The sequence below is a fragment of the Hyla sarda genome, chromosome 5 (assembly GCF_029499605.1).
Source record: "Hyla sarda isolate aHylSar1 chromosome 5, aHylSar1.hap1, whole genome shotgun sequence".
Taxonomy (NCBI): Eukaryota; Metazoa; Chordata; class Amphibia; order Anura; family Hylidae; genus Hyla; species Hyla sarda.
In genome coordinates, this window is record NC_079193.1 from 347,385,787 (window position 1) to 347,400,006 (window position 14,220).

The 14,220-nt window shown below is 40.4% G+C and overlaps 1 protein-coding gene across 6 annotated transcripts in view; it reads right to left on the reverse strand.

Moving 5' to 3' along the window:
* Positions 1-14,220, reverse strand: part of CSMD3 (CUB and Sushi multiple domains 3) — a 1,342,864-nt gene that overhangs the window by 156,521 nt on the left and 1,172,123 nt on the right. For all 6 annotated transcript variants that reach the window (XM_056522623.1, XM_056522621.1, XM_056522626.1 and 3 more), the window contains 3 exons: positions 13,898-14,071; positions 12,183-12,356; positions 2,166-2,339 (listed from right to left, as the gene is read on the reverse strand). In XM_056522623.1, the coding sequence (XP_056378598.1) occupies positions 2,166-2,339; positions 12,183-12,356; positions 13,898-14,071 (522 nt within the window). The remainder of the gene's footprint in view (positions 1-2,165; positions 2,340-12,182; positions 12,357-13,897; positions 14,072-14,220) is intronic.

Consider the following 14,220-nt stretch of genomic DNA (forward strand, 5'->3'; position numbering starts at 1 on the left):
GATATATTTGCGAATATTTGCATATTTGCAAAAACAAATAATATTCCTCATTATGAATATGTATCACTATATTCTAAATATTCGTGAAATAGTAAAGTGCCAATATTCACAGTAATTTTGAAGCAATTTGTATATTCGCGTTCAACACTAATGCTAAGAGCACAACACCTAAGAATGCATGAAAATAAAGGATGGGCAGCAATCTCATGGGCCCTCCAGCTTCAACGGACTTGGGCCGGTGTGGCAACTCATATAATTGGTGTAGTACCGTGCGATAGACAAAACGGACCTATGTAGAGGCGTTTCTTCAAAGCAGGATATGGACAATGATATCCAATGAGAATAAAGGTTTTATTGAACAATATGCTACAAATAAACAGTGTTTATATGCCAAAATGGGCTCTTCATCAGGCAATACCTATACCTATGTATTGCCTGACGAAGTGCAAAGTTCAGGCTAGAAATGCTGTTTATGCCTTTACTATAAGCCCCTCCTCTCCACTGTAATCTAGCATCTGAGGGGAACACCTAATGGGCTCCAAAGCCTAATTTGCATATATTTTTTTACTTTGATATCTCGGCCCTGGAGAGGTCAATTAACTAATGACAGGTATGTATGGATTCAGGGTCAAAAGCCCTATATAGTCATGCCCTTACTCTATACCCTGAAAAGCTGCTGACAGATCCGCTTTAAGGTACATGACAATTAGGGCCAACTACTTTTAGTCGACACTTTTATGCACTAGAGTTTAACATTACAACTCTTGTAGAGCTCTTCAAGGCTGCAAATGTTGTTTACCCAATGCAAGCCTAGGGGTTTAATGCTGTACAGTGTCATGAAATCAATATGATTATCAACACTTGGCCAAACATGACTAATCTACAAAAATAAAGGCCAAATACTACTGATGGACATCATATTAGAGTGTCTCAAAAAGCAAATCTTGTTCACCTAAGTCTAGTTGATGCAATTTTGTATGAGGTCATGAGTTCTGAGTGAAATCTGAACAGGATGGGCTTCTTGAAGAGGTTGCAGGTTAATGAGCGCTGAAAGGATCCATCAAGGCAAAAATCAAGAAAGGTTTAAAGGGGTTCTCTGGTGCTTAGACATCTTATCCCCTATCCAAAGGATAGGGGATAAGATGCCTGATCGCGGGAGTCCCACCGCTGGGGACCCCGGTGATCTTGCACGTGGCACCCCGTTTGTAATCAGTCCCAGGAGCGTGTTCGCTCCGGGTCTGATTACCGACGACCACAGGGCCGGCGGCGTGTTACGTCACACCTCCGCCCCTCAATGCAAGCCTACGGGAGGGGACGTGATAGCTGTCACGCCCCCTCCCATAGGCTTGCATTGAGGGGCGGAGTGTGACGTCACACGGGGGCGGAGGCATGATATCTCACGCCGTCAACCCTGTGGTCGTCGGTAATCAGGACCGGAGCGAACACACTCCTGGGACAGATTACAAATGGGGTGCCACGTGCAAGATCCCGGGGGTCCCCTGCGGCGGGACTCCCGCAATCAGGCATCTTATCCCCTATCCTTTGGATAGGGGATAAGATGTCTAAGCACCTGAGAGCCCCTTTAATGGTAAAATGGAACCCATTTCACTGCGCATGCGCAGTTTTGTCAGGCACCTGCCTGATGAAGCTGCGCATGAACAGTGAAACACATTGCATTTTACCATTAAACCTTCCTTGCTGTAACCTTGGTGGATCATTTCAGCGCTCATTAACCTGCAACATCTTCAAGAAGCCCTACCTGTTTAGACTTCACTACCACAGCAGGATAGCAGCAGTTGGACATCATTTCCATCCTACTTTCATGCTTTCCATTGTTGTGTATGTGGCTACACAACCAACTTTGGTAAGCAGCTCCTACCCTTATTCTGGTTCCTCCATTGGAGCGTGTTTGCACTATGGAACGCTTGTTTCTCCCTTTCTCTTAGATGAGGTCGGAGTGACAGTCTAGACTTGGCCAACATTAAAATTGAAATATATTTTTTGTCTGAAATTGCAGTGCCACCACAGGGAACAAAAGGTATTACATATTAAAAGCAAAGATTTATCCATGTAATTCACAGACATGTTGGGTCCTCCAGAGGAAGGTAGGTATAGAAGTGTAGAATTATGTATAGAAGAAGTACCAGCAAGTATTTATCTCTTACCTTTACAGATGGGGGGAGGATGACTCCATTGCCGATTGGCCTGACACTGCGCCCTGGTTGGTCCTTGCATAACATATCCAGTGTTACAGGAGAATGTCACAACGTCATTATAATTGAAACCACTGCCACTTGTTCTCCCGTAAATTGGGCTCCCGGGATGACCACAGCTAATAGCTGCCAAGAAACAAAGAATAAAGATAATTTATTAATAAACAACTAATAAATCAGTTTTACAACTGTCAGAATATAGTAGTTCTGAACTATTATATCTGTATTATTACACTTAAAGGGGTATTCCAGGCAAAAACTTTTTTTTTATATATCAACTGGCTCCAGAAAGTTAAACAGATTTGTAAATTACTTCTATTAAAAAATCTTAATCCTTCCAATAGTTATTAGCTTCTGAAGTTGAGTTGCTGTTTTCTGTCTAACTGCTCTCTGATGACTCATGTCCCGGGAGCTGTCCAACTCCTATGGGGATATTCTCCCATTATGCAAGGGATATTCTCCCATCATGCACAGCTCCTGTGACGTGACATCATCATTGAGCAGTTAGACAGAAAACTTCAGAAGCTAATAACTATTGGAAGGATTAAGATTTTTTAATAGAAGTAATTTACAAATCTGTTTAAGTTTCCGGAGCCAGTTGATATATATAAAAAAGTTTTTGCCTAGAATACCCCTTTAACCCCTTAAGGACGCAGGACGTAAATGTACGTCCTGGTGAGGTGGTACTTAACGCACCAGGACGTACATTTACGTCCTAAGCATAACCGCGGGCATCGGAGCGATGCCCGTGTCATGCGCGGCTGATCCCGGCTGCTGATCGCAGCCAGGGACCCGCCGGCAATGGCCGACGCCCGCGATCTCGCGGGCGTCCGCCATTAACCCCTCAGGTGCCGGGATCAATACAGATCCCGGCATCTGCGGGAGTTCGCGATTAAAATGAACGATCGGATCGCCCGCAGCGCTGCTGCGGGGATCCGATCATTCATAACGCCGCACGGAGGTCCCCTCACCTTCCTCCGTGCGGCTCCCGGCGTCTCCTGCTCTGGTCTGTGATCGAGCAGACCAGAGCAGGAGATGACCGATAATACTGATCTGTTCTATGTCCTATACATAGAACAGATCAGTATTAGCAATCATGGTATTGCTATGAATAGTCCCCTATGGGGACTATTCAAGTGTAAAAAAAAATGGAAAAAAATGTAAAAGTAAAAGTAAAAAAAAAGTGAAAAATCCCCTCCCCCAATAAAAAAGTAAAACGTCCGTTTTTTCCTATTTTACCCCCAAAAAGCGTAAAAAACATTTTTTATAGACATATTTGGTATCGCCGCGTGCGTAAATGTCCGAACTATTAAAATAAAATGTTAATGATCCCGTACGGTGAACGGCGTGAACGAAAAAAAATTAAAAAAGTCCAAAATTCCTACTTTTTTAATACATTTTATTAAAAAAAAAATTATAAAAAATGTATTAAAAGTTTTTTATATACAAATGTGGTATCAAAAAAAAGTACAGATCATGGCGCAAAAAATGAGCCCCCATACTGCCGCTTATACGGAAAAATAAAAAAGTTATAGGTCATCAAAATAAAGGGATTATAAACGTACTAATTTGGTTAAAAAGTTTGTGATTTTTTTTAAGCGCAACAATAATATAAAAGTATATAATAATGGGTATCATTTTAATCGTATTGACCCTCAGAATAAAGAACACATGTCATTTTTACCAGAAATTGTACGGCGTGAAAACAAAACCTTCCAAAATTAGCAAAATTGCGTTTTTCGTTTTAATTTCCCCACAAAAATAGTGTTTTTTGGTTGCGCCATACATTTTATGATATAATGAGTGATGTCATTACAAAGGACAACTGGTCGCGCAAAAAACAAGCCCTCATACTAGTCTGTGGATGAAAATATAAAAGAGTTATGATTTTTAGAAGGCGAGGAGGAAAAAATGAAAACGTAAAAATTAAATTGTCTGAGTCCTTAAGGCCAAAATGGGCTGAGTCCTTAAGGGGTTAAAGAAAAAAGAGAGAGGACTTGTTAACAAATGGGGGAATACAATAGGGGCTTCAACTACTGCTTTATTTAATGGACATTTTGGCCTTAGACCTAGGCTAGACTGCTGACTGACACCTACACATCTTACTAGAAAGTGCTGCTCTGCTTGAGGATGGTGGTGTGAGACCACTGAAACGTTACAACTTATCTGTATTGCTGAAGATGGAATAAACCACTCTGATTTGCACTGAAGTTGTGGTCTTCTCTTTTTTTGTTGAAGCTGGGAGTCCCTAACCAAGGCCCCTATGACTGCGGGCAACTACTAATTTGGAGTTATTTTTGTTTCTTGGATGTGCTGCTTTTCTGGGATAACTATCTATCTATCTGATATATATCTCTCTGATATCTATCTATCTATCTCATATCTATCCATCTTTCTCATATCTATCTATCTATCAATCTACAGTGGGGCAAAAAAGTATTTAGTAAGCCACCAATTGTGCAAGTTCTCCTACTTAAAAAGATGAGAGCGGCCTGTAATTTTCATCATAGGTATACCTCAACTATGAAAGACAGAATGAGAAAAAAAAATCATAAAAGCACATTGTCTAATTTTTAAAAAATGTATTTGCAAATTATGGTGAAAAATAAGTATTTGGTCAATAACAAAAATTCCTCTGAATACTTTGTTATATCCCCTTTGTTGGAAATGACAGCGGTTAAACATTTTCTGTAAGTCTTCACAATGTTTTCTCACAATGTTGTTGGTATTTTGGCCCATTCCTTCATGCAGATCTCCTCTCGAGCAGTGATGTTTTCGGGCTGTCGCTTGGCCACACGTATTTTCAACTCCCTCCAAAGGTTTTCTATGGGGTTGAGATCTGGGGACTGGCTAGGCCACTCCAGCACCTTGAAATGCTTCATGTGTTTGATTTGAGTCCCTGGCGGCATAGTGTGTTACTGATGTTAGCCTTTTTTACTTTGGTCCCAGCTCTCTGCAGGTCATTCATTAGGTCCCCTCTGTGTGGGGTGAGATCTTGCATGAAGCCCCAGATCGATGGAGATTATCAGTGGTCTTGTGGTCTTGTATGTCTTCTATTTTCTAACAATTGCTCCCACAGTTGATTTTTTCACACCAAGCGGCTTACCTATTGCAGATTCAGACTTCACAGCCTGGTGCAGGTCTACACTTTTGTTTCTGGTGTCCTTCGACAGCTCTTTGGTCTTGGCCATAGTGGAGTTTGGAGTGTGACTGTTTGAGGTTGTGGACAGGTGTCTTTTATACCGATAACAAGATGAAACAGGTGCCTTTAATACAGGTAATGAGTGGAGAACAGAAATCTTGCTTGTTTGTAGGTGACCAAATACTTATTTTTCACCATAATTTCCAAATAAATTCTTTAAAAATCAGACAATGTGATTTTATGATTTTTTTTTCTCATTATGTCTCTCATAGTTGAGGTATACCTATGATGAAAATTACAGCCTCTATCATCTTTTTATGTGGGAAAACTTGCACAATTGGTGGCTGACTTTTTTGCCCCACTGTATCTATCTATCTATAGATCTATCTATCTATCTAACTATCATAGCTTGAGAGGGATTTCTATATAAATAAATAAGTCTGTCTGTCTGTCGGTTTGTTTATGTATCTGAGCTAGACAGATAAACAGACAGTAATATAGAAATAGCTCAGAGTCATATATAATACAAATACAAAGTCTGAATCCATCTGTATTTACCTCAGTGTTTTTCCCTTCTAGGCTGCAGTGTGTCCCAGTTGTAGATACCTATTACCTGTCTCCTTGCTGTTCAGCATAGCGTCTGCAGCGTCTGTGTGGTTTGCTATAATTGGATGTTGAAAAACATCACATTCACCCCGACTGCTGTTAGCAATGACCCATGAGCAATTATTTCTCCTGCTCTATTCTTATTCCTATCCAGCAGATTTGGGAAGACTTGTTTGACAGAGATTCATTCTTGTTTAAAGATTATCGATAAAGAAACATGCTGCTCCCTGTGGTCTAATACCCTTTTCTCTCCTTAGTTTAACATGAAAACTAATGCAACCCGTGAGTAATAGAATCTGATTATGATGGATTTAGGGCACTTCTTTATGAAGAAATGACAACTACTGATAAGAATGTTTTTCCCGCAAAATAAGTATTAACTATGTAAGTCCAGTGTCATATACATCTATTAAAGAGATTGTCCACTTTGGACTAAAATAGTATTTTATCAAAGTGCCCCTCAGACAATAAGTTGATCTCACAGTAATCCACTGTTGAAGCTACTGTTGATCACCTTGTTATGGGGGAAACTGGTAGTAAGTGTAACAGGTATGTCTGCCTCTGGCTCTGGTTACAGTTCCAATCCCTCCTATGTTCAGCTGTGGCAATGCTAATTTTCATGATAATGCCTGGGCCAATCAGGAGTCGTAAGTAATGAGCCAATGCCACATCCTCCTGAGGTGGAATATAAATACTCAGTTGGTTCTGTGAATGTTGCTTGTGATATATTATTCCTAGCACTAGCTCCTAATACTTGTGTTCATTATACTGTCCTTATGTTTTTCTGACTTTTGGCTTGTTCTCTGACTACTCCTTTGCTTATTGATTTGGTACTGTCACAGCAATGTCAAAATAATAAAGCAAACACAGCACAGAGGCCAGGGAACAGTTCAGGACTCAAAGTGTTAACCAAAGCACAAACCAGATAGCACAAAACAGGTAACAGCAAACTGAAAAACAAAGAAACAGACAAACAAAGCAAAGTCCGGCAGTCCAAGTCAGAACCAGAAAGTCACACAGTACTACAGTGGGACTTCTTGGTTTTGACTTGGCCTTCCAGACTTTGCTTTGTTTGTCTGTTTGTCAGTTTGTCAGTTTGCTGTTATCTCTTTATTGCTCACTGGTTTGTGCTTTGGTTAACCTTTCGTGTCCTGAACTGTTTCCTGGCCTCTGTACTGAGTTTGCTTTATTATTTTGACATTGCTACGCTCTGCACTTATCCAGTATAGAGACCACAATCCAGTTGGGGATCTGTTGCTAAGAGCAGATTGTTAAGTAGGCAGAAAAAGAGTACATTTTCAATTTATCTGCAGTGCCCCCACAGGTGAAAATGATGCATTACACAGTGTCTACAATTCATTAACCAATGACCATAAAATATAGATATGTTTGCCATCCAGAGAAAGAGATATATTCCTTGCTGGAGGCACACTGGTTGGGAAACGCTGGATTAAGGGATCATTGATTCACCTCTGACCAAGAACCAATAGAACCATGCATGCTTCGCTGCTCTGCCAAGAACCTTTTTTTTTTTCTCTCCTGAAGACATAAAAAAGCGTGTGCAATAATTGAAACAGTGGGTTGAAGAGACTTAGAGTTTATGATGAAAAAAGATGTTATTCAGCGTTTTCCACTTTTATTGAAATAAAGTTTATAGCTGTATTGCAGAAAATTATTGATCTATATATAGAAGAAACAATCCAAGTGAAGAAGCACCATGTGTGGCTATTGCCAAGGATTCCAGATCCCGTCGGGTGCTCAGCTCCAGGGTCCGACTCAGGCCCCAAGAAATTCACCGTGCGGGTGTATTTATTCACCATCCTACAGATGTGTGAATAAATACACCCGCACGGGGTTATACGTATCTGGAGTGCCGCTCTCTTTGTTCTGTGGTATATATATATATATATATATATATATATATATATATTGGACCCTTAAATATATTAGATAAGAAGTATCATAAATACTTGATTTTTTTCTTTCTAACATCTCGGCTATTTACAAATACTGATGACTTGTTTACCATTTGTTACAAGTTCTATTATTTGTTTATTGAATTTTTCGCTCTTTGAGCCTATGTTTTATTCCATTCTAACTTCACATCCAATTTTAGCACCGAAATACAGGACAAACAGTGTTCAGAAGTTTCTCCTGTTTTTTTTTTTTTTTTTTTTGGCTGACAGCGATCAGTGTCAGTGCAGATTTATTGGGTGAATGGCCTTCTCAGAATCTGTCCTCATGAATACTTTCATGAGACAGCTGTTGTACTGTAGTAGGAGAATATCTCGAGAGAAGTCCAAATCAAAGGAAAAACTGATTATCTGCTCAAATGACAAATCCACATCTAGATACAGTAGATCTTTCGAGTCCTAACAGGTTACATTATATAACATGGTCATATATTATTCTAATATGTGCCAGACGGGAAGAGAACTGCAGATAGATCATAATTATTTCTCCAATGGCAAAACAGTATTAAGAGGATTTTCTGACGGTAAATTGTTGGCAGTTCCTTGGTGCTTGATACTGAAAAGCAACAGACCTTAAAAATGCACCTCGATAAACAGACCGAGTCTAAATTATAGGGCAGGTGACAATTTTATGATCTGAAAAAAGAAGAGATATATACATGAAGGGTGAGATAGGACAATCAGATGAGTCCCCGGAGCTCGCTGTAGGGCTGCAGATATGTTTCATGCTGTTTGTAATTTTTCTTGCCGTTTGCACTGAATTGTGGTCACTCCTTCTCATTTGTAACCATGCAACATGGCAATTGTGACGCGACATACATGGATCTAAGCACTGATTAGCTCATCAGACCTGATCTATAATGCTAGACCCTGCCCCGCAGCTCATTTACTCATACACTTTTGCTGCATTCTTCTGAGCAATTTGAATTGAAATTACATATTGAAATGTAGTGTATGTGAAAATATGATGACGATGATGACGAAGGCCGCAGTCGTCTTCAACCTGCGGACCTCCAGAGGTTTCAAAACTACAACTCCCAGCATGCCCGGACAGCCAACGGCTGTAGTTTTGCAACATCTGGAGGTCCGCAGGTTGAAGACCACTGATGAAGGGATTGTGATGATGAAGGGGGGGGGGGATGATGACGGGGGTCTGGATGATGACAGGGGGGATGATGTATTTCCCACCCTAGGCTTATAGTCGAGTCAATAACTTTTCCTGGGTTTTTGGGGTAAAATTAGGGGCCTCGGCTTATATTCGGGTCGGCTTATACTCGAGAATATATGGTATATGTTTTATAAGTATATATATATATATATATATATATATATATATGTATATATGTCTGTGATAGGAGAACACTGAAGAAAAGACAAGGCGAAGACAGCAGAGAGTGTTAGATGTTATAAGGAGTGCACCGCCATATTCTGCTTTTTTTTTTTTTTTGTAACAGCAGGCACACTTAAAGCCAATGATTTGAAGGGATTATCCAGCCTTATAAAATTAACAGCCTATCCTTGGGGTATTCCTTTATTGTATGCTGCTTCCCAGCCTGTGATGAATCACAGTACATTGTTTGTATGTTTATTATGACGTATTATTGCTAATAAAGTAATTTTCAATAAAAAAAAAGTAGTCTATCAATGATATAATGGCAGGGCTCTGACTTATTTGGGTTATTCTGGCCAAAATAAAAAAAAATTGTATGTTTCTGGGCAACACAGAAGCGATACTTACCTACTCCGATCCCCACAGCTCACATTCCACATAATTCTGACCCCCTGACTGTTTCTGCCTGCTCCTGAATCAAGGAGTTGGAGCAGGAGCAGAATCAACCATTAGCACAGACCTCTGATGAAGCTCTGAGTAGCGAAACATGTCAGGAGGGCTATTTGTTTTTAACAAGCCTCTGTCACCAGTCATATTTTATATACATGTTGTTAGGACTGCAGCCATCAACAGCATATATGATGTGATATTTTCAGTGGTATACGCCCTTACCACTTTACAGTGACGTCCACTCATTACCATTAGACTGGTGACACTTGTATTTTTAAACATTTTTGGTTATACCTTTTAAATGATACACCTAAAGTGAAGTTTAAGGGTGGGGTATAATAAGGGCATTAGTTGTCCTGGAAACAGAATTTGTGGTCTGTACTCTGCTATATATATATATATACCTGGCAAAGGGGGGAATCCCTACTTGAAACACATTGTCCGTTAATTTACACACATGAATAACAATAATGTTTTAATATTTTATTCCTCTGAAAACTTTACTGGTACAGCACCATCAATTTTTATATCTGAAGCTCTGCAAGCAGCTTCTTCTACACAATATCCCGTTAATAGGGGATAAGTTACTTTTGGCTGGATAACGCCTTTAGTTGGCTTTTTTTAAAACTTTTTTCACCCTAGAACTTGAACATGTGATCACTTTTACAATTCTCTACAACACTAATGTACTGCTGAATATTGTGACTGTTTATTTCTTCTATTATATCTTTTCAGGGGGTAACTGAAGTACTAAAATGGTAGACATAGGGGCATTTACTAGGCCCCCTGCTGTCATGACAGCCAGTCAATACCCTGAAATTCAATCATGGGGGTTAATTGTGTGATGGGGCCTCCTATCTAACAACTCAGATGTCATGGTTGCACCTAATGACATCTACTCTATATGCACCAGGCTCAGCTCCTGAGCTTGCTTCATACACCTCATCCTGACCATATGATGAATATGACATACATGTACAGTGGTCCCTCAAGCTACAATATTAATTGGTTTCTTGGACGACCATTGTATGTTGAAACCATTGTATGTTGATCCCAGAACTCTATGGAAACCTGATAATTGGTTCTAAAGGCACGAAAATGTCATCCAAAATTAGGAAAAAGTGAGAATTAAAGGGATTATCCAGGAAAAAAAACTTATATATATATATCAACTGGCTCCAGAAATTTAAACAGATTTGTAAATTATTTCTATTAAAAAATCCTAATCCTATGAGTACTTATGAGCTTCTGAAGTTGAGTTGTTCTTTTCTGTCTAAGTGCTCTCTGATGACACGTGTCTCGGGAACCGCCCAGTTTAGAAGCAAATCCCCATAGCAAACCTCTTCTAAACTGGGCGGTTCCCGAGACACGTGTCATCAGAGAGCACTTAGACCGAAAAGAACAACTCAACTTCAGAAGCTCAAAAGTACTGAACGGATTAAGATTTTTTTAATAGAAGTCATTTACAAATCTGTTTAACTTTCTGGAGCCAGTTGATATATATAAAAAAAGTTTTTTCCTGGAATACCCCTTTAAAGAAAAATAAGTAGATTAATATAGAGAAAGCAAGTCCTTACATGTAAAAGTAAGAAAGATCTGCTGGGAGCTGTAATCACTGTCTATGTCAGTGTTTTCCAAGCAGGGAGCCTCCAGCTGTTGCAAAACTACAACTCCCAGCATGCCCGGACAGCCAAAGGCTGTCCGTGCATGCTGGGAGTTGTAGTTTTGCAACAGTTGGAGGCAGCCTGCTTGGGAAGCACTGGTCTATGTAGAGGACAGGAGCTTCTTCGGGGTCCTGTACTGTACACACAATGTCCTAAAAAAGTAACATGGAGCCGCCCTCACCGGGTGTCCAAAAGAACAGCTAATCCTGGCCCAGGTTAAGAGTAGTACAGAACATGTAATACCTCCCTGTACTGTAGGGGGCGCTACCAGACACCAGGCAGTGCATACGCTTCAGTAATACAGGAGTTTTACCAGTGAATGCCCATTCTGATTGGTCGGTTCTTTCAGCCATTTACATGTTTCACAGATCTGGACTGTCTGTACAATGTATGTTGAGTCCGGTTTCAGCTTACAATGGTCCAGAAAATACCATTGTATGCTGAAACATATGTATGTTGAGGCCATTGTAACTTGAGGGATCACTGTACATCAAATGCTGAAATTGTGCTAATATACCCTATGACTAAGTGTTAAGTTATGCAGACAAAGTTTGATATTTTGACCTAATACAATAGTTTATTTATGAATGTAATAAACATCTATGGTCTCTAAGGACTACAAGCGTTCGATATAAGACAGCCATGGTGGAAAATGTATTTTCATAATTCTTTCTCTTTCCTTTTCTTCTACCAAGAGACATTGTGACATGTGTTAACCCCTTTCCTGGTATAAAATAACAGTATTCCAATGCATACATGGAAAAGGTATTAAAACATTACTAAAGGCACAAAATGGTTACTTACAGACACAGGATGGTAATTGTCCAGACCAGTTGTGATCTTGTTGGCAAATCCTTACTGAAGACCCAATTAGGCGAAAGCCAGGGCTGCACTGATAGACAACTGTATCTCTGTAGCCATAATTCTCTCCGATCACTTGTCCGTTCACAATTAATTCGGGAGTTCCACAGTGACCCGCTGCAATGTGATACATAGAAGTTATGCTTCGCATAAGGACTTCATACTTAAAGTTACACAAAAAAGCCACATTGGCATAGCACTGTACCCCAAAAAAATAATAATTCTTCAAATAATACTTTGGTTCCTCTCAAACTTCAGCTAGGGGTGGCAGGCTTGAAAAATAAATCCGGTCTGACCACATTGCTCTCTGCTGACACCTCTGTTCGTGCTAAAGCAACTGAGAGAAAAAACAGTGGCCAACACTCACCATTCAGGGGTCTTTATTATCTTGATAGGTGCATAACTCGGGTACAGCAGGCAGGGGTCAGAGGCAGGGGTCTCGGAACAGAACAGGTTTGCGCACGAGATGCGCTTCCACAAGCCGATACACCGGCGTGGACGCACGCACCTGGATTAAGTACGTGGGTCCCATCGGAAGTGCTGTCATGGCAACGTTCAAACACATTACAAAATCATGTGACTAGAAAAGAAAAAAACATCAGGATCATATCGAGCGGCAAAACATCAGGATCATATCGAGGTCTCAATGACCGCTTTGAATTACTCCCTTTTCAATGAATGTTTAACTATGCTGATTGACACTTACTGTTATGCCGCTCGATATGATCCCAATGTTTTTTTCTTTTCTAGTCACATGATTTTGTAATGTGTTTGAATGTTACCATGACAGCACTTCCGACGTGACCCGCGTACTTAATCCAGGTGCGTGCGTCCACGCCGGTGTATCGGCTTGTGGAAGCGCATCTCGTGTGCAAACCTGTTCTGTCGCAAGACCCCTGCCTCTGACCCCTGCCCGCTGTACTTGAGTTAAGCACCTATCAAGATAATAAAGACCCCTGAATGGTGAGTGATGGCCACAGTTTTTTCTCTCAGTTGTTTTTGTACATATCTATTTGGCAACATGCACCACTGCTGTCAGGACAGGTGCGTGAAGTGGATTGCTACACTGGGACTGCTTTGTATATCTATAGTAGTGTATGTGCCGGTGCTCATACTTATCACTGGATCTGTTCGTGTTAAGAACTGTCCAGAGTAGAAGAAAATCCCCATAGCAAACCTCTCCTTCTATAGAGAGTTCCTGACTAGGACAGAGGTGTCAGAAGAGAGCACTGTGGTCAGACTGGAAAGAACTACACAGCTTCCTCTGGAGCGTACAGCAGCTGATTTAAAAATCTGTTTAACTTACTGGCACCAGTTGATGTAAAAGCATGTTGTTTTTTTTTCCACCAGAGTACCCCTTTAATGGGCAGCACTGAAAGTATATGTAAGATGAAGAACTGAAACACTAAACTAAACACAAGTCCAGCCAGAGGTTTCATGTAAAGCTTCTTTACCTCAATATAAAATCTGTTATGAGGCCTTAAATCATTATATCATTTATAGAGTTGGTCTCCTCATATACAGTAGGGCATTTTGAGCCACCCCAGACCCCATGTTAGAGGTGTGACAAATGCCTCTCATAGTTATGGCTTTGGCTCCAGTTACTCTTTGAGAAATAGTAACATAAATATAACCTCATTAAAAACTGTGACATTTACCTAGGCATCTTGTTTCAGTGCCACTCCAAAGTCCAGAAGATAAGCATTCTCGCACCACTGACCCCACCAACATGAACCCTGTATCACAGGTGAATATTGCTGTAGAACCAAATGTTGTTTGTGTCCCAATTTTCTTTCCATTTGGTGGCACGGAAAGTTCCCCACATGAAGTAACTAGAAAAAAAAAAAAGGTGTTGTAAGAAAAAATAATTTACAGGTGTGTCCACCCTTATCTTTACATTAAAGTTCCAAAATAACAGCCCCCACCTCCACTCACTGAATACCTGAGCCCGGACTGGGAGGCAGCGTCCCCAATCCGAAGT